Source organism: Mytilus edulis, chromosome 13, assembly GCF_963676685.1.
Source record: "Mytilus edulis chromosome 13, xbMytEdul2.2, whole genome shotgun sequence".
In the NCBI taxonomy this organism is placed as follows: Eukaryota; Metazoa; Mollusca; class Bivalvia; order Mytilida; family Mytilidae; genus Mytilus; species Mytilus edulis.
Genome location: NC_092356.1, coordinates 62,282,960 through 62,304,730, shown reverse-complemented (window position 1 = coordinate 62,304,730; position 21,771 = coordinate 62,282,960). Strand labels below are relative to the sequence as shown.

The following is a 21,771-nucleotide window of genomic DNA, read 5'->3' as shown; positions in this document are numbered from 1 at the left end:
TAAAAAAATACTATTTAGAAAAGTTCGATTTGCCAATTCTAGAATAGCAAATTTGTCCCTTACAAACCCCATGTTATTGTATTTCACTATTAATTGCAATCTCTGATTTTCTTACATAAGATATTGAGTTAAAAATGATCGTAATAATTCTGTTTATCATAAATATTTTTTTCTAATCTCAGTATTGCCAACCAAGCTTTCTGATTCTTTAACAGGAAACAAATGGTTGAGATCCCACTGAGACACTTTTAGTATACCTTTTTTTTTTTAAATATCTCCATACAAAAAAAGAAGACCAAACTGGCCAAAAGTAATTGAATAAAATTATATTGCAAATATCTCTTTTTTTTGTGTCCCTGAAATACTCACATTTAAGTTTTTTTCAGGCTACCTTCAGATTTAAGAATGGAATGCTGCAACAAGGTGGTGAACGTAGAAATAGGACATTTGACTCCGCAGATGAAGTTGGTCCTGGACCTGTTTTTTCCCAACCTAGCTCTTCTGATTTGACCATGACAGAAAAAATGACCTTCAAGACTAAAGGAGGTAGAAAATATTTGTGTATTCAACATGCATCGCAAACTTTAAGTTGATTCTTTATAATTGACTTGGCATTCCGAGTCGTGTTTCCTTTTCCGAAAAGTTATATGTTTCATAATAGTAGTACATAAATAATTTATGGTAATTTAAAGAAGCAATTATGATAGGCCTCTTTAATTCGAAAATCAAAAGGTATTAAAAATCCACCAAATAATATATATTCTTAAGATGTTCATACAAACAATAATCTGATAATAATTAGCATTTATACTTTTGTAATGTGTCACATATATTTGTGTTTAAGCTTCCAACTTACGGTTAGTGCAGACCTATAAAATATTTACAATGATAACATTTTTGAGATTTTCTCTTTCATTTCTAAATATAAATAAAGGTAGGACACAGAAAGATATTTTGCTACTAATTAAGGTGGTTTAGTAACGTGGCTATCATATTTTTTGGTATAACCGTAAGCCTTGCTCGTATCCATTATTTAGAAAAAGAATATTTATGTGACAATTTGCTTGTTTTAGTAAAATAAATCAATGTTAACTAAACATGTTAATGACATAGACGTGAATTCTTAATTGAGCTTGTTGTTCTTAGGGGTCGAGATAATATTTAACAACACATTTATCAGTGAAAAGTTTCATGTGCTAAAGTGTTGCTCTTATCAAACCTCTCTTAAAAGTAATACTATTCTAAAGAAACATATGCAAAAAAAGGCAGAATATCAATCTCCGGCACAAAGCCCATTCTCATTTCACACATGCTTCTCAATACTTTACTTTTATTAAGTGTAGGGTTACGTAGTATGAAATTGAACGGGTTTGATCTCTGAGCGCCAAATTTGGTAGAATACTAGAAAAGGACAATAGAAATACATTCGTAAAAGAGAGAATTGACGCTAATAAAGCAATGGTAAAAAATTATAAAAAGGACATACTACTGTATACAAAACACAACATAAAAACAGGAACAACACTCAATAGCTAATTAAACTGAAACATCAGTAAGAATAGTATGAATGGGGGAATTTGTGTTAATATGTGCAAATAAGTGAAAAAGTAAATTATGCAAAGTCACCCTACGGGACGTATTATGGTATACTGCTGTCCGTCTGTCCGTCCGTCCGTTTTCAACATGTCGGACATTAACTTGAAACGCTTTTAACAATTTGCATGAAACTTTGGTGAATTATTCTTATATATTGACGTGATTATTCCCCATCTTTGGAGTTTTATTCATTAAAAAAGGGGGATTGTCCAGTTTTTGGAACAATAACGCAGAAACCCTTTACCAACTTACAAGAATCTTTGATGAATTGGTTATATCTACTGATGTGAGCTCCCTTTCGATTTGAATACATTTTAGATTTTACGTTTCCAAATTATGGGGGTAAAGGGAAATCACACTATTGTTTATACGCATCGCTCTCGGCGCCGCTATAGTGTCGTAACTGTATTATGACGTCGCCGTTTTCGTGTCCGTCGTAAACCAAATTGAGCGTTGTGTAATTACGGAAATGTTAACCAATTTCAAATTTCTTGCGAAAATGGTGTCATTAAGGGCTTTTTTTTTTAAAGTGGCGAGTCTGTGGATTTTTAAACACGGCATATCAGGTTTTATCTTCACGGTGCGAATATACTGGTTAGTAGTGAATTTGCTCTGTTTGTAGTCTAAATGGAACGTGTTACTTTCAGTCTGGATACCATCAGTCTTCCGAAGTAGAAGATTCTTTATCTGCAGGCCGTAAATTATTTCTTTAATACGGCATGAGGCAGACAATCGATCGTTTTCCCTATCCAACGAATGCAATCAAAAAATGAAGATGACTTCAACTTTGACAATTACTTAATAAATAATAAACTGTTACTGTATTTAATGTTTAACGTTTCGATAGATTGATAAAAATATCAATGAATAATCGAAATACCCTGAAAAAATGTTATTATATTTTGTAGTGAAAAGGTTTAAGTTCAACCCAATAGTTCCAAGCATTGCTAGAAATGCTCCTATGCTAGCAACGTCGTTCTATAACGTTAGTTATAGTTCCCGCCAAAAATCGATAATAAGATTGTTTCCGTTTTAGCGGATTTATAACATCGGTGACCCCCCATTTTAATTCATGGTTTTAAAATCTCCCCTGAAGCTGCAACTTATGCAGAAGTTTGAAGGAAAAAACATTAGTAGATTTTTTTTTATTTCAAGAAAAATCTATAATAAATCGAAATTAAAAACGGCGGGAAATGTTCAAAGGCCTTGAAAAATAAGGAAACTGAGAAAAATAAATGTGTATAAGGTAAAAGTTACAATTGACTGTTTTAGTTTTACCAGTAAAACATCGTTTTTCAATAATTTTGCCTTCAATTAGCAAATTAGAGCGCTATTTCTATATTTCGGTATAACGCGATTTTTTATTTTTTGATGACGTCATATCTCGAAAATAACATCGGTGACCCCAATTTTTTTCCCGCCTAAAAAAATGAAATAAGTATGATCTGTCTACATGCAAAATTTCAATGATTTATTAGTAGTATTATAAATAGTGTGATTTCCCTTTAATTAAGATGACTTCCCTTTAGTTTTTGATAAATGTCTGATTTGACATTGATAACTTTTTGTACTTTATTATTCTTTGAAAAGGCGACGAGCGTATCATGCACTCATGGCGCAGCTGTTTATTAAGTGTTTTTGTTATTATTCTTAAGAAGGTCGAAATTGAAGAAGAAAAAACGTGATACTTATGCCTGTTTAATTATGGCTTTCAGTTAATAGAAAACATTCCAAGGTCATAGTTTATTCAAATGATAGATTTGATCTAATTTGCGATCTCACTATAAATTAGCTACAAGAAGAGTTTTGGTGACAAGAGGGTTCACTATTAAAACAATAATTTGCAGTCAATTCATTACAGTTGTTTATTTCCTGCTTTTTAACTTTTATTAAAATTTTGATGACGACTTGGTATTTTTATACGACCGCAAACATTTAAAAAAAATTTGGCTGTATATAGGTATCACGTCGTCGTCGTCCTTGTCAGAAAACATATGATTTCCGGATAATAACTTAAGTTTAAGTGGATGGAAAGCAATAAAATTTTAACACAAGGCGTATAACCACTAAAGGAAGGTTAGGATTGATTTTTGGGGTTATGGTCCAAATTGTTAAGGAAAAAGGGGCCAAAAAGAGGCCCAAATAAGCATGTTTGTAGTTTCTAGACAATAACTTGTGTTGAAGTGTATGATTCTCTCTGAAATTATTCAAAAAGTTTCTATTCTACAAAGGGGTGATTAGTATTGACTTTGGGGGTTATGGCTCAAACCATTTAGGAATTAGGGACAAGAAAGGGGAAAACAAGGGTTTAAAAGCAACGTAAGGGAAGTAATTCAAATATATGTTTGTTTAACTTTTAGATCCTTTTACATGTCTTTTAAATTATGTATAAAGAAATTTTGTAATTTTGAGGTTAAGAAGTTACTTTAAGATTTATGATGATTAAGGAATATTGATTTTTGCCATAGCTTTCTTTGTATGTCATTTTCTATTTTAATTAAGACTTACATTAGGTATTTCAATGTTTAATTATGGTTGCAAATTCCAATGGATATAACAATTGAGATTATGACCAAACTTGAGGGAAAGAATTTTTTGTTTTTGAAAAGGGGGGAGACATTGTGGGAGGGGAATAAAAAAAAATGTAAAATAAGAAGGGTATTTTTTATTCTTATTATTTGGTTTGGGTTGTTTGCAATTCGCAACAGCATGTGAATTGCACAAAAGCAAAACATTGAGCATAAATTCAAATCCTTTAACCAATTCTAAGTTCTCAATGGTTTTGTTATACAGAAATGTTGTATTCTTTGGGGTGATTAGCTGTCAATTTATTTTTAGAACTTGTGTTAATTACTGTTAAAGGAATTTGATTTTAGATATTACTATCAAATTTTGCTGATCAAGGTTTTCTATTTTTAGCCATGACTATAATGTCATTTTCTATTTAATACTTAAAGTGACATAGCTTGTATGTATGCTCAGATGCTAAAGCATTCACATCATTTTGATAAAAAAAAAAAAAAAAGATTTGAAAAATAATGTGTTCGTATGAGTTAAACAAATGTAACAAGGATGGAGATATGAGGATAACGTCCAATCATTTCGAAAGCAGTATGCGCTGTCTTTTATGTATGATCAATTAGTTCATGTAAACAAGATGTATCAATCGCAGAAAAGTGTTCTGACTTTCTGACCTTTTTCGTGAAAAGTCTATGTCGTTAGCTAAGGCAAGCACAGACAGAGGATGATGACAGGTAGACCCGCGGAGATGTCTCATTTGAAATTGGGCCAAGCGGAGAGATGGCTTCCACATCTGGCGTAGCAACGTTACAAAAAACTAAACCACCATTTATATCCTGATATCGTTTCCTCTGAAAGACGACGTGATAAAAACGTGAATTTGTAATAGAGTGTGATCATTCATGGGCTTATATATACCCGTATCCATCTAGATACAAATAATAATTTTTCAATAAAAAGAAGAGCCAATGCCCCCCATATTGCAATTTTTTTTATCTATCCAAGAAGCAAGGACAATAACTAAAAATAATATCTAAAGATAAATCAAAGCTTTAGAGCAAATGCAATGGGGTTTCTATCATAATTTTTATTTCAAAGGGGCATAACCGGTTAAAAATATTTGATCAGGACTTATTTTTGATAGTGTCAAAGACATTGCTGATAATTTAAGTTTTCATAAAAAACCTGGCAAGAATCATACACATGAGAGTGCCAACAAGACCGAACAGACGGAGGGACGGACGCATGATATTTCCATGTACATGTACCTTGCAACGCGTTAAGCGAAAGAATAACCACTTCGGTCCCTATATTCCGAATTTCCGGCATATACAGAAGTGCTGCTGTAATGGGTCGGTCCGTTTTTCAGATGTCAAATATAAGATTTGGTGGAAACTTTTACATCAAATATTGATCATGTTTATGAATTGAATGATGGCAGTTTTGAGAAAACAATTAAATTATGTTGGAAATATATGAATGCGTGGGCTTTTTGAAATTACAAAAAAAATCTAACAAGTGTCGGATTCTAGGGGAGTACACGTGCAAATAGGAAATGTCCGAAAAAAAGATATAATTTTCTGCAAAAAAAATCTCCAAAACATTTTCGCTTCGCTACGCTCGGCAACAGTTTGGCATCCACATCATTTCAACCCTGGCTACGCCACTGACTTTTATGATGTACTTAAATGGGTATTGTCTGATGAAGGAATTATTTTTAGATATAACTATTCAATTTTGCTGAACAAGGTTTTTCTAATTTTAACCATGACTATGATGCCATTTTCTATTAACTAGTTGATGTATTTAAATGGGTTACGTTTTTTTTTGCATTAGAGTTACCTCCCTTACAATGGTTTTGTTATAATTTTCTAACAAACAGGAATTAAATGTAAAAAAGAGCCAAAACAGGCATTTTTAATGTTTCTAGACAATAACTTGAAAGTTTATGGATCTCTCTAAAATTATACTGCAAGGTTCCATACTACAAAGGAAGACTGGGATTGAGTTTGATGGTTAATGCTCCAAGGGGGGTTCAAAAAGTTTGAAAAGGGGGGGGGGGGGTCCAATATTTTTTAAACAGTTCATACTTTATTCAACAATTTTCAAATTTTAAATGTTTGCAAAGTTTCAAGAAGAAATCCTCAATTGCACAGTATTGCGCGTTAAATTTTTAAAACCTTTGACCACATTTATGACCACATTTATATTGTGACAAAAAACTATAGTAAGGCAAAAGTTTGATCACAGTCCAAATTCAGATAGTATCAAGCTTGATTATTGTGTCCAAATTTGGCCCCATTTTTTCAGTATTCGACACCTGCGGTCGTACCAGGCTATGCTCAGCGAAGCATTTTATTATTATTACAGGTATACCAACAGAGAAAGATACAGAAAGGTATAGTTGAACTTTACAAATCTGTGAACATTTTGAAAAATTCCAGTTTTTTACAAATTCTTCTATTTCTGATCTCTACCACAATATAATCGATACGGTTTTGGCTTTAGTAATGTTTATTTTTATACACTAACCAGTTGTCAATCCAAACACTCTATAGAGCACCTGAACCTTTAAATTACTTTAATTTGTGGTAAAACTCAAGTGTTTTTATGGACAATACTTCAAAACATTTTTTGTATCTAACCAGAAGTAATAGTACACTCGGTCAAATATGACATTAGATTGAATTTGCGGATTCTTTTTGGTTTTTTTTTAGAGATTACTTGTTTCTTCTGTTTTTTCACAATTGTTGTTCCTTTCATAGTATTATCTAATGTTGTGTATTGTAATTTTAAATTAGTAAATGTCGATAACATGATCAGTTTTACACCCATATCCATCCATTTTCCCCCTTGAAACGTACCACAGACTTTAAAAAGTATTTGTTATAAAAAAAAAAAAAGAAGCTGTGATATGATTGCCAATGAGACAACTCTCCATAAATGACCAACTGCAACAGATATTAACAGCTATAGGTCAACATGCGGTCTTCAACAATTAGTACAACACATAGCATATAGTGACAAATGTAACATTTTCAGCTTTGAAGCGTGCTTTTGTTCTGCCTTTACAAGTTATATGTAAATCAAGAATGTATACTTTGAAAGTCTTGCTTATTTCAGTTATCATTGAATTCATGATGAAAGTCTGTCATATGAATGTTTGCTACAAGTATCAAATGAAGATAATATAATCAATGTTCTTTGAAAATGATAAGAGCTACACCTTACAATCATGCAATACACCAAATATAATAACTACTATCACAACAGAGCTACACCTTACAATCATTCAATACACCAAATATAGTAATTACAATCACAACAGAGCTACACCTCACAATCATTCAATACACCAAATATATTAATTACAATCACAACAGTCAGGAGGAAGAGATATGACGTTTTTGCTCAGAATGGAAAGAAACAAAATCAATGCCTGTAAGTTATAATTAGCTGAGCTTAACCCAATACATACATGCATTTATTTCTTTGTGCTTGTAAAATATCAGCTTGTTGTACGTTGTCTCATTGGCAACACACCTTAACTTCTTTTTTTTACCGTGCCTATGATTTCTGTCACAGAAAGCGGACATAGGGATAGTTATATGACAGCAGCAGCGGTGGCTAAGTCCACTAACTACTAAAAAACTAGTAAAAAACTACTGAAAAAACCTTATTTCAATATGACTTGCTTCTTTCGTTTATGAATAAACCAATGCTCTAAATGCAATAATTGTTTTTTGCACATGAGTAGACACCTGCAGAATAATGAATTTTATCACATTGGCGTGCATCTAATATATTTTATTAACTTAAAACTCTTTCAAACTCTAAAATGATGCACATGTTGTTTCTTATTCATTCATTATGACTGTAATGTGTTGCATTCCGAAATTGACATATTTGACCTAGATGCGACAACCGTTCATGCTGGCAGTTCCAAACTCCCCCTCTAAAAAACCACAGTGCCAGCCGTTTGCTTCTTTACAAATAAAAAAGAGAGGTTCATAGAAGGCCTACACAATCGCTTTACCGTATTCACATCGGACATATAAATTACCTAAAATGTCCTAATCAAAATCGAAATAATTGTTACTATCGCTATCGTTCGGGCAAAAATAATCACGAATATAATGCTAACCCATGTTAAAACTACAATAAAGTATAGCTTGCATCAAATATAATACCCAACGCAACGAAGTTGCGGAGGGTATAATGTTCTTGACCAGTCCGTCCGTCAGTCCTGTTTCTTGTCACTGCAACTCCTCTGAAACCACACAACAGAATTTCATGAAACCTTTTTAGATAATAAGGAAATATGAATGTGTAGATGTGATTATCGACAGGAAATAATAATTCATTTTTTTTCCAGGAGTTGTTTTTGAACTTATTTGCTTTAATGTACTACTGCAACAGTTCGTCATTGTAACTTCTCTGAAACCATACAACAGAATTTCATGAAACTTTGTAGATAATAAGGACATTCTATGTAGATGTGCATATCGACAGGAGATTACGATTCAATATTTTTTCTAGGAGTAACACCCCTTGGAACTTTTTCGCTTTAATGTACTACTGCAACTGTTTGTCATCGCAACTCCTCTGAAACCACAATATAAAATTTCAGGAAACCTTTTTAGATAATAAGGACATTCAACGTAGATGTGCATATCGCCAGGAAATTACGATTCAATTTTTTTTCCAGGAGTTACACCCTTTGAACTTATTTGCTTTAATGTATTACTGCAACAGTTCGTCATTGTAACTTCTCTGAAACCATACAACAGAATTTCATGAAACTTTGTAGATAATAAGGACATTCTATATAGATGTGCATATCGACAGGAGATTACGATTCAATTTTTTCTAGGAGTTACGCTCCTTTGAACTTATTTAATGCTTCAATGTACTTCTGCAACAGTTTGTCATCGCAACTCCAGTCTGAAACCACACAGCAGTATTTTATGAAACTTTGTCGATAATAAGGACATACTATGTAGATGTGCATATTGACAGGAAATTATGATTAATTTTTTTTTCTTAACAATTTTCTTTCCTACTCTTATTTAATATCTGCAATGGCAATAAGGGGACGTGGGGTATGTGAGCGCGCTCACTAATGTTCCTTAATTTGTTAAATATTTCAGAAGATCGAAGACCTAGATGTTTCATATTTTGTGTTTAAATGCCTTTTGGAATAAGTTTCCATTTCAATTTGACTTTATTATCATGGTTCAGTTACTACATGAGAAAAAGTTACTTAAGATGTTTTGTAATGATAATTTGATATATTCTCTCTAATTGTTAGTTGTGAACAAGCAGACTGATTGGTAAACATATAGACAAAGAAAGACTCGTGAACACGTTGAAAGATAAGTAGACACATGGACATGTGAATATGTGGATTGACTGATGAAAATGTAGCCCAATATACTAGTATAATACACATGATATAGACAGACAAATGAACACATACACAAACTGTTAATTTATAGTAATACTAGTTAACATGGATACATGACTTGTTGACATGTAGACATGTAGACAGAATAGAAAACACAAACACGGACGAGTAAACATGCAGCGAAGTCATTTAACATATAGACAGACTATTGAGCATGTAGATGTATTGGTGAGTATATAGTGAGACTATATATTGAACATGCAGACGGACTAGTGGACATAGACAGACTGGGAAACATGTAGATATACAAACTAGTGTACATGTAGACAGTTTGTGGACAAATAGACAAACTGGTGAGCATGTGTACGGATTGATAATTTAGAATTAGATGCATGATTTTTTTATTATATGTTAGAGGCTTTGAACTAGTTGTCAGATAACTGTATTTGTTTTTCGTTCATTAGGCCGTTAGTTTTCTCGTTTGAAATGTTTTATATTGTCATTATGGAGTCTTTTACAGCTGACTATGCGGTATGGGCTTTGCTCATTGTTGAAGGCCGTACGGTGTCCTATAGTTGATAATTGCTTTGTTATTTTGGTCTCTTGTTGAGAGTTGTCTCGTTGGCAATCATACCACATCTTCTTTTTTTAAGGTTAAATTTGCATGATCAATTCCACTTATCAGATACATGAACCATTTTCTACTTCCTGTTTGCCAAAAAAGTTCAGTTCAAACTTTACGTTTGGTTGTATTAAAACGTGTAATAACAAAATACCGATCTCGAAGGAAAATTCCAATCGGAAAGTCCCTTATCAAATGACAAAGTCAAAAGCTCAAAACATAATAGATTCATTCTATTTGAACCATGCATATAAAAAACAAACACGATTGTTTATGTGCTCTCTTTTATGCCCACCCCTTTACAGAAGTACGCTGATCATAGAAATTTGATAGTGTGAATGTAGTGCTTTTTATTGTTAGTTTTTTGTATTAATGTCATTTGCCATGAAATTGTGGTCTTATCAACTTTAGATTTAGAACACATGGTGATTGAAAGGCGAAAATGTTCATGTTAATGCTTAATTATAAGTTTGATCCTGAAGCTGAAAAAAGAGAGAAGTACAATTTTTTTTTTCCAAAACTTTTCTCTTCTACGATAAGAGCAAATTAAAAATACAATACATCATTTCGTGCGGCCTAAGCTCTTTCCTGGATCACCATTATTTGCTGAAACTTGTAAAACTAAGGATGTTTACCATGTAGAAGCGTGAGGACTTATTTTTCTTACAATATCAAAATTCATCTTAAAAGTAGGTTAACTCTGTCTGCTGGAATTAAAGAACCCTAGTTTCTTAACACATTCTTTTTTTATTCATTAAGAACTTGGAGTTAATTGACTGTTTGGATGTGTTGTAACGCCACTTTTAGCACTCTTTGCTTCATCGTCTTTTAGCACTCTTTGCTACATCGTTGTGTTTCGTTTTTCGGGGTTAAGGAAGACCCACCAGTATTTTTATCGGCAGGAAAACTTGCAATTCTAGTCAATTCAGGACAGGCCACGTCATGCATTTGCGAGGTTCGAATTCACGGGGAATGTTATCAAGTATGTTATAAATCATATTTGTACCGTTGAAATGACAAATGCACTGATGATACCTCTGGGGACTAACAGTCTACCAGCTATGGTAAATAAAGAAATATATACAATATGTTAACCTCAAATATTGCCTAAAAAATAAAAAAATGAAATGTTTCTTTGAAGACACACTTTAATATATTAATAATTTGATAATACAACTGCACGTTGTTCATATTTATTGTCTTTTTTTCAGAAAGTCTGCTCAAGTGGTGAAGACAAGTGGTATTCTACTCCCTTCACACTGGTTCGATATGGGTAATGAAAATTTCATGAAAATTGCAATTAAACCTGGTGACGAAAGCTTCAAAAATTATGAATGGGAAAATATTCAGACAACATTTGAATCAACACTGCCACAAGCCAGGATAGTTTCAATTCAAAGAATACAGAATATATTTATGTGGGAACATTTTTACTTGTAAGTCAGTTGATAGTATAATTATTGAAGTATTATATTGACATATATTGTTAGTACTTCAATGATAAAAGTGTATATTTAAGACATTTTCCCCATAGTTGCATGCATCCATATTCTGAGGGTTTGCTTTCTTTTTTACGTGTGCATGCTTGTTTTTCAATATGTATGGGAATTTATTAGTTTGGTTATTGACTTAAGAAGACTCTTTTAAAATCATAATCTTTGTCATTTATCTTGCTTATGTTAGTCTGCAGTTAAGAATCAATCTTTTTATTTCAAACTATATTATTGCTATTATAATATATGTATTTATTTTATGTGCAACTAGTGTGTTGGGAAAAAATATTCTTGTTTGCCTGACATTTGACATTGGTGAAGATAGCAATTTTTTCAACAACAATTCTTAAAGAATGTATTTTTATTTTGCATTACTCGAATATGGCCATTTTAACACATGCATTACTCATGAATCAGTTCAATGGAGACACTCTGCATGAGTAATGGCTATTATTTATTTAATAGTCTGAAAAGTACATTTGCTCTGAACCGTTTTATTTTTCCTACCACACAATCTTAAAATAAAATAGTTTGACAATGTCTGCATCAAAGTATAAGCATAATTCTCATTTAGCTATAATTAACATATTTTTGTTTTAGTAAATATACTTATTGTGTTGCAGGAAGAAAAGGCAGTTAGAACAAGCATATGGAAAAGATTGTTCTAATCAACTTCCTCTTTTTCATGGTACTACACCTGACATGTTAGATGTTATTGCAGAACAAAATCTTGATCCTCGTAAAGCTGGAGATCGTATGGGTGCACGTTTAGGACAAGGAACGTATTTTGCTGTTTCCCCTGAATATTCTGATCTATATGCCCAGTCTGACAGTCAGGGTCATAAATTTATGTTTTTTGCCAATGTTTTAGCTGGTAAATCGTGCATTGGAAAAGCAGACTTTAAGAGACCACCACTAAATCCAGATATGAAACCTCGATTATTTGACAGTTGTGTGGATAATGTCCAGAATCCAAAAGTTTACTGTATTTTTCATGATACTCAGTACTATCTGAAATATCTGATAGAGTATACATAAGTACAAGTCTTTTGTTTGAATTTACAAGTTAGTATTTATGTCTACATTATGTTTTGTCTGAGAATAGCATAACAAGACCATCAAATTGATCGAAAACGTTTCCCTAATTTTAGTTAAATACTGGCGAGAAATCATTTATGAAAAGATTTAAAGCTTTTATTACTTATTTTTTATTGTTCTATTTACGTGATAATTACAAAATATTACATTACTTTAAAATAAAGATGTCTTGGGTTAAGCTAGTGCTTTTCCGAAACAAAAAAATTTGTAGGGATTTTAGTCAACACTTTTTGTACCCAGATTTATAATTTGTTATTTCATTTTTGTTAGATATTTGCTTGCTACCATCCTCTTTCTCTGCAGATAAACTATTATGTAGTTTCAAACATTCCAATAAAAGTTTTTGCTGAATAAGCTATTGATCAACAGTATATCGTTCTATCATAAAATAAAGTTCGATAACAATAGAATCAATAGAAAAATTATCTTTTTTCAGTTACCAAACATTCATTAACCCCGCCACATCCTGTAGGTATGTGCCTATCCAAAGTCAGGAGTCTGTAATTCAGTGGTTATTGTTTGTTGATGTGCTACATGTTTGCTTTTCATTAACTTTTTATACATGTATTTTACTGTTACTTTATTCGTTTGAACTGTTTTACATTTGTCATGTTGAGGCCTTTTATAACCGACTATGCGGTATGGGCTTTGCTCATTGTTGAAGGCTGTACGGTGACCTTTAGTTGATATTTTTTGTGTCATTTGGTCTCTTGTGGAGAGACGTCTTATTGGCAAACATACCACATCTTCTTTTTCTTATATTCAATATTTCACTTTAATCACATTTAACGGTTTTGATAAAAGATGATGATAGATTATGGACGTTTGGTAGACAGTATGCAATTCAATTGCGTGAAGTATTTGTCACTTATGTGAAATTTGTCTAATTATGTGTGTTTTAAGAACAAACAGTATATACTGCAGATAATAGCTATAAATTGTTGACGATTCTTCTTTCTTTTGTTGTTTTATCAGTACACCGTCTATACATTGTGCTTTAAGTATGAATGCCAAAACACCTTTTGTTTTGTTGCACTTCGGTGTTTCTGTTGTTCCGTTGGTTTTCTCTTACAGTTGATGTGTTTCATACAGTTTTAGTTTGTAACCCTGAGTTGTTTTCTCGTAATCTATTTATGACTTTTATACAGCGGTTGCCTTTTAAGTTTGAAATAAGAAAAAGATAAATAAAAGATACCTTGTATAAATGTATATTTATTGTTTCTTTTGTAATTTGTTTGATGTGTTTGAGCTATTGATTTTGCCACTTTCCGTTTGGAAATTTCCTCGAAGTATTTTTGTTATTTCACTTTTTACGCAAAATAATATTACTGACATTTACCTTTTTAATTACATTTTAAACATGACTTAGATACATTAGACTATTTTAGTTTTGCAAGATTTTGGAGTGCTCTAACATTTGTATATATAATTTGTTTTTGTAGTATTTTGTAGTTGTTAATGTGCTTTGAATGGTTCTGACAAGTTTGAGGGTTTCAAAAAATGTCAATAGTTTGTTTAAATGTTATGAAATATCTTATATTAATCAAAATCTCTTTCATTTATACCAATTCAAAATAGCTTTGTCCATCAGAATTGTTCTTTGCTGAGTGATATTTGCTAAGAATCATTTCAAAGCCATAACCCCAAAGAAATAAGAGCATTTAAAGGACTGTAATAAAATAGTTAAAATGGTCCTAGATCAATTTTACCTTAGTTGCAATATATTTACACAGTTTATAAATAATATAATATAATCAATTAAACGAAGAAACGCTACCGACTTGACGGGTGGCAGCTTAAAAGACTGACCCAATGCTTTGACCTCAGTGTGTAAACTGATATGTTCTTAAAGCATGTTTTTTTAGAAAGTGCATCTTGTATTTAAGCATTCATTTTTAGAAAGGTGATAATTTTCAATAATCAACATTTTTGTAGATTTTAAAATATAAGTTTTCATACTTTGTATTTATTTGTGAATAACTGCTACGGTATATTTATTAATAACATGTATATATCAATTAATTTATGGATAAAAACCAAGTTACACTTATAACCAAACAAATTATGTTGTGCACTATAAATTGATAGGTGATTATAATTCAATAATAATTATAACGGAACTCATCCTTATCACACACATCTGCATCCTTATGCAAATTATAACATAAGCTCCGCCCGAGAAGTTGAAATAACATCGGTAATACGTGCAGTGTCACCAAACCCATATACAAAAAACCTGAGTGTATGATATTGGACGAATAACTAGACACTTCATTGATGAGTTGATCCCAAACTCCTGTCTATAGATGGACTGATCTTTAATAAATGAACTTCTTTAACCCCGCCCAGTCGAGAGAAATACATTTAGTTATAGTTGTATAACATTTATTGCTTTTTTCATTTGCAAATGTTTGAATATGGTCTAAAATTTCTCTGAACAAATTTAGTTACATTCTGAAAAAATGTGATATCTGGGATGACAGAAGTCACAATAGTTAACTATAATTAGTCAATTATTTTGTATTTGTAAAACGTTATTAAAATTTCAGATTTTCATGATATATGTATATAGGTATATTCATCGGACAAGATTGTAAAACTTGGATAAAAGAATGCATTTGAAAGCCATATGGCATTCTATGTGAGAGTCTTAAATGTGCTTATTTGTAATCATAGTAGTTCGTTTATACAGTATTATATATTAGAATTGCATACATGTTAATTCGAATTAACGATACATACATATAAGTTCGACATATTCAACATATAAGTATACCAAATTGATTTTATATTTCACATCTATAATACAGAAATTGCCATTCTTTAGTCTTAGAATTAAAAGAAATAATAATAGTTTACTGTGTTGATTCAATAATAGGACACGTCGATTGGTCGCATAATAAAACAGTTTCCGTCGCGGTATTCTTTTGTAGATTGAAAAAAAATTTAAGACCCCATGACATTTTCATTCATTGGTTTGATAGAAACTTAAATTCTTGCAGGGCATGACTTCGTAAATCTCATTAACATTCAAACAATAGGGTGTGGTGAATTTGTTATTGAAACAACTCTTTACTAGAGACCAAATGAAATTGAAGCATGTATCTAAATATCACCTTATGGCCAGCAACAATGTACAAACACCATACTGCGAAGTAAGTAATAAAAGTTCATTGTGAGTGATATGTAAAACAATTTAACGAAATATTTTAACGGACTTATATATGTGCAAAACATAAACGGAAACAAAATGATCAACAACAACAAACTGCTTCAACTGAGTAACAGTACTTTATTCTAAAAAAACACATACAGAATGCTGCGGGGTTAAACATGTTCAGGGCAAATCTATCCTTTAAACCGGGACGGTGGTGTAATAGTACAAAAAAAACTGTAAACTGTTGATAATGGATAAACTCACTAGATTAAACAAGGAAAAAACTTTTTACTGTAGGAACGTCATAAAATGTTAGAGAATACAAGGAAGTCATAAATATACCACTAGCCTGTCAACAATACGGTTTTGAGTTTGAATCCCACACGTGGCGGGTGCGCTCGACGCCAAATGTAATTCGTTCATCATTTTGTACATTTCTCATTTCAAATGTTTTACAATTGTCATGTCAGAGCATTTTACAACTTATTAAACGGGATCGGTTTTGCTCATAGTGGAGGCTGATGAACTATAGTTAAATTTTCTCCATGGCAGTTGGTCTCTTGTGGGGAAGTATCTCATTGACAATCATAACACATCTTGTTAATTTCATTAAACATATACAGATCTCTGTTTTATATAGAATTGTCAATTTCCCTACCGAAGGTCTGTGGTTCTCTCAAGACACTCCGATATTCCTCCGCCAATTATAAATGACCACCATGAAATGCCGTCAACACAACATCTTCTTTTTTTTATATTAAACACCAATAAATAACAAAAATTACGTTTCTACGAGAAAAATACTTATCAACACAAGTTCAACAGATAAGTGTAAGAACGTCATAAAATGTTAGAGAATAACATGACCAGGTGCAACGCAAAAATATGGGTATCGAAATGATGAAGAACCGTGGGTTTGCATATCTGAATAAACCTGCAATTTAATTTTCAAATGTTTTAATTTATTGAAGGCAAAATTAATGTCTGTACCGATAACAGAATTTCAAATGACTAATGGTGAACAATAGCGTACTGAATCGTCGAATGAAAAGGACATTTTTCATTTAAAATGCCTAAAAAGACATTTAAAGGACAAACACAAGTATCCAACGTACTTTTAATGATTCAGAGGAAAACAACCTTTCGAATAATTGAATGATAGACGAGTTTAATGCCACTTTCAGCAATGCTGGCTATTTTGCAACGGATAGTTTTTTATTGGTGGATGACATAGGAATGAATACACAAAGAGACAATCCTACACAATTAACATTCGAGTCGAAAGCACAGGTCAAGTACAGGACTCCATCGCGCAATCTGAGTGTTTACTGGCTAGTGATACAGTAGTTCTTTCTAAACCACGCGGCTACCAAGGGCTTAGTCCCATAATAGCGTTCAAAGAATAAAAAACATTGTAAAGATGATACATCAAGTGACATTACAAATGTAAACAAACCTGATTGCAGTACTGATCAAGTTATGGTAGATGTAAATGGCATTAAACAACAACTAGATGGTACAATTGGACAAGTGTTGAAAAAAGTGTGAACGCAGTTGGGATTTGGAAACGGTTAATACATTTAATTCTATTTCTTCAATGATGAAAATGAGGAACATAATGCAAAATACTGCATACATCTCAGTTAAAATATAAAATAAATACCATAAGATAAGCGTGACTTAAGGTAGCACAATACAAAGATTTTTTTACTTCCAATCTCCAATCTTTAAAATGCCTTTACTTTCTTCTAACTGCATATAAATTAATAAAAGAGGAATATATAGATAGATAAAAGATTAATCTTTTAAATGAATGCATTTATTTTGTTATGCAATCATTATGTAATCAATTATTATGCAATAAATGGCAATATCTTGGTCAGTTCACTTGAATGAATTTAGCTTTTTCATCTCTATAACTATACCGGAAATTTCAACGAAATCTTAATCAACACAGCAGGAGCTACAAAAATGTGTCTCAAATTATACCTATCGTGTCCCATTCTCATATAAATCTCTAATTAGTGTAAACATCATTACCACATAAAAGTAAATAATATTTGATTCGGTGTAAAATTTGATCTATACATTCTATCCAAAATCGGAGACACCCTTTTGTCGATAATGGCTCCAGGAACAACATATGATAAACTAAATCCTCTCGGGATATCAATGAAGAAGCTAGTTTCAGTTGAAAGTTGAAATTTCTTGTAAAACTTTGTAGACACAGTTAACATTAAAATTGATTACATAATTGTTGTATAATACTAACATTCCATTAATTTGAAAGAGTAATCTGTTAGCTATCCATAAATACCACATTAAAAAATTTATAACTTTTCAAGCATTATAAAAAAAGTTACAGCATTTTAAAACTGGGAAATTGGAGGTATACAATTTTTGCACTGTGCTACCTTAAAGTAGTTTTGTATCCTTTAAACTCAATTTACCGTATGAGCTAATTAAATTCCTATTTAAATAGAATAAAAAAATAAAAACAATATTTTCTTGCGTCCGAAGCGCTTTTCCGGATTTACCTTCAGCGGGAACGCTCAAAACCAAACATTTGAAATCCGAAAATGTGTAAGTACCGAAACCGTTGAAGAACTAAATGTCAAAAATACCTAAGATAAATAGCCAAATTCATCTAAAGACAACTTTGCGTGAGGGAGGTGAAACCTTAGTTTCTTAATAATTTCAAAATTTATAAACAGACAATGTTAGTAAAGTTTGTTAACTCATGTCAGTACAGAATAGTACTGCAACCAGAGTTCATTTTTTTAAAACTTTTATGGTCCGGAAGAACACACACCTAAAGTATATATCGATGGAAAGAGGTAAACGAGTACAATAAGAAAAGTTTTGTTGTAAAAATCCAGATTGGTCACGTTTTTGTGAAATTGAGGTCACAGGTCAAACATAAAAATATCAATATTTCAACCACAAGGTCAAAAAGGAGAAAATTTCTGATATTTATTCAATAGAATGCTACAAAAACGATTCATCATAAGCATATGCTATACACGATGTTAAAACGACAAATTTAACTACTTATATGAAGAGCTGTCACTACAAAATGGCGTTGATTTGGAACCTTCTGATTTTTTTCCATTCATGACATAGCAAAAGAAGATGTGGCCTTGACCTTTTCACATCCATAAACTTTCATATTGTGTATAGTGTTTCACTACAGTATATTAGAGAATTGTTTTTTAAACTATAAAACACCAGTTTATCAAAGTATTTCAATATGTTTTCTATATTTGAAAAAAAAACATTCGACCGCTGAAACAGTGTTTTTAATTTTGCATTTAAAAGGTTGTGTATTTTGTAAAAATTAGTATCTAGTTATAGATAAATATATATTGTGTATTTGCAAAGTCTGGACAGATCAGTTATAACACCAAAAATGCCATAGTCACCCGAGACGAATGCGAGGTTTAAAAAAATCAAAAGTGTTAACTGCCTTGATTAGGGGTTTGGTTGAGTGTAAAACAAAGTCAGTTTGATGCATGAACATTGTCTTAGTGGGATAATCCTGGTGAACAAGTTAACTCATCATTTTTTTAAGGGAAGGATGAAAAATTATACAATGTAATGCCAATTTGCTAATGTTGTAATTCAAAATCAGTCATGACCCTTATATAACTTTTTAAAGCGACATACAATAGCTCAAGTCTTCATTAAATATGGACATGACTCGATCTCTTAGTCATCATATGCGGATTTAGTACGCGTATTATCATTACATTTTACACCAGACTTCCCTTTTTTACAAGAACAAGTTCGGCGCAGGACAGAGTTTGTTCAAAGCAAACACAGTTTTTGAGTACAAATGTCATCTGGATCGTAAATACCGTCTTGATTCGGTCAAACACGTCAGATATAGTCTAACCTCTGCATAGAAAACACAAAAGCCATGTGAGTACAAAGTTTCGATCAATGCTCGTGACCCATATTCCCATATGCATATGCATGATACATCTCAATCCCAAATGTAATGGGGCGAATGTTGCTACAGAAACGATTGATTTTGTAATAGCCATACATTTACGAATTTTTGTTATCTTAGGGACAATATACGGTTCAGAAGCGCCTTTGTGTTGTTTTTTTTTTTCATCTATTAACTAACAAAAGAACTTAAGAGCCTAGGCTCCGTGTTCAAGACCGTGACCTATAATGGTTTACTTTTATAAATTGTGACTTGGATGGTGTGTTGTATCATTGGCACTCATAACACTTCTTCCTATATCTATTAAGAAGCAATGTGTGCATCTTTTCCTTAGGATTATCCAAACGAGGACATAGCTCATAAGAGCACTGGCGGCAGGGTGAAGTAATTGTTCTTCTTTTAATGTATCCTTGTTATTTTGGTGTAATTATTTTGGATTTTAAGGTAATTTCATAAAACCGTAAATTGAGGGGTACCCTCATGAAGGGGATAAAATACAAAAATGTGACCATAGAAACTTTTTACGACCAGACGGAAATTAAAATATAGATATTAGTATATCATTTAAAACAATTTGCAGCCGTGTGTTATTCCGGACCATTAAACTCGTTAACTAAGCGTCTTTTTCGATGTCAGTTGCAATACTAGAATTACTGACTACTGAGCTGATGATAACCTCGGGGACTGATAGTCCACCAGCAGAGGTATCGATCCAGTGATGTAAAAATTAGAAAAACAACACGTTTAATAATTTCTTGCGTCCGAAGCGCTTTTCTGGATTTACCTTCATCAGGAACGCTCAAAGCCAAACAATTGTATCTCGAAAACGGTGACGCTACTCCAAAACCGTTACCATACACAAGTTACAGAATCCTATTATCAATTAAAAAAAATGAAGCTCAATTAAATTATGTTGAAAATAAACAATCTGTATATGCAAATATGTAAAAACTACCCAAACTGTAGATTTCGTGACAACGATGGAAGTTTTAAACGACTTTGACTGGCTATAGATTTTCTTGGCTGGACTTTGACAGAGCATGCGGATACACGAATCAATAACGAAATATATAGAAAAAATTATTCGAAGTCACTTGTATGAATGACAAAAACTACATTTTTGTAGACGAAACACGCGTCTGGCGTAATACAAAAATTTAATCCTGGTATCTATGATGAGTTTGGGTTTTTGTCTACGTCATATCACAAATAACACAACATAGAAAATAAAGACTGAAAATAACGAACCCCACCATAAACCGATGGTAATCACTGGTACTCTTGAAGTGTAAGCATATCATTTTCGACGTGTGGCATCTATCGAATTGATTATGTTAAAACAAGTTGTCATCTGTGGAACAGATACTCTATAGGTGTCACACCACCAATTAATCCCTCCAATTTAGAACGTACGTGAAAGAAGGCCTACTCGGACAAAAAAGTGCATTTGATGTCATTGTTCACCTAAACTAACCAACAAATTTGCAGGAATGAAACTTTTGTTGAAAGAGAAATATATTAAGACCATTTTGAGCCGAAATTTACCGGTCTATGAGTTTGCATTAAAAATTGAGGAATAATGCGCTCCATAGTATACTAATTTAAGATTTCCAGAAAACCAGGGTTATTATTAGTGGAACCTCCTTTCGGGAGCTCTCTTCTTTCTTATATGATTTTGAATGTATGTTGAAAATTGGCATGCAGAAAGGTGACACATGTACGATTCAGGATATACCTAGTTTCTATGAAGTTGAACTTAAGGTAGAATATTTAGAAAGCTGTGAAAACTGCAAAATTTGGTTAAACAGACAGGGACTTTTAATTGGTGGTGTGACACCTATAATAGTCAACCATGTCATGATGGCGTCCATAAACTATTGGAAAGGATGATTGCAACAACACTACTTGGAACTACATAATTATGAA

At 32.2% G+C, this 21,771-nt stretch overlaps 1 protein-coding gene across 1 annotated transcript; it reads left to right on the top strand.

Annotated features, from left to right (window-relative positions):
• The first annotated feature begins 392 nt into the window (after positions 1 to 392).
• On the top strand, positions 393 to 15,590 carry LOC139501130 (protein mono-ADP-ribosyltransferase TIPARP-like). The gene is made up of 4 exons (XM_071290112.1): positions 393 to 546; positions 6,487 to 6,514; positions 11,357 to 11,581; positions 12,262 to 15,590. The coding sequence occupies exons 1-4, from the start codon at positions 411 to 413 to the stop codon at positions 12,674 to 12,676; spliced, it is 804 nt and encodes a 267-aa protein (XP_071146213.1). The 5' UTR covers positions 393 to 410; the 3' UTR covers positions 12,677 to 15,590.
• The last annotated feature ends 6,181 nt before the right edge of the window (positions 15,591 to 21,771 follow it).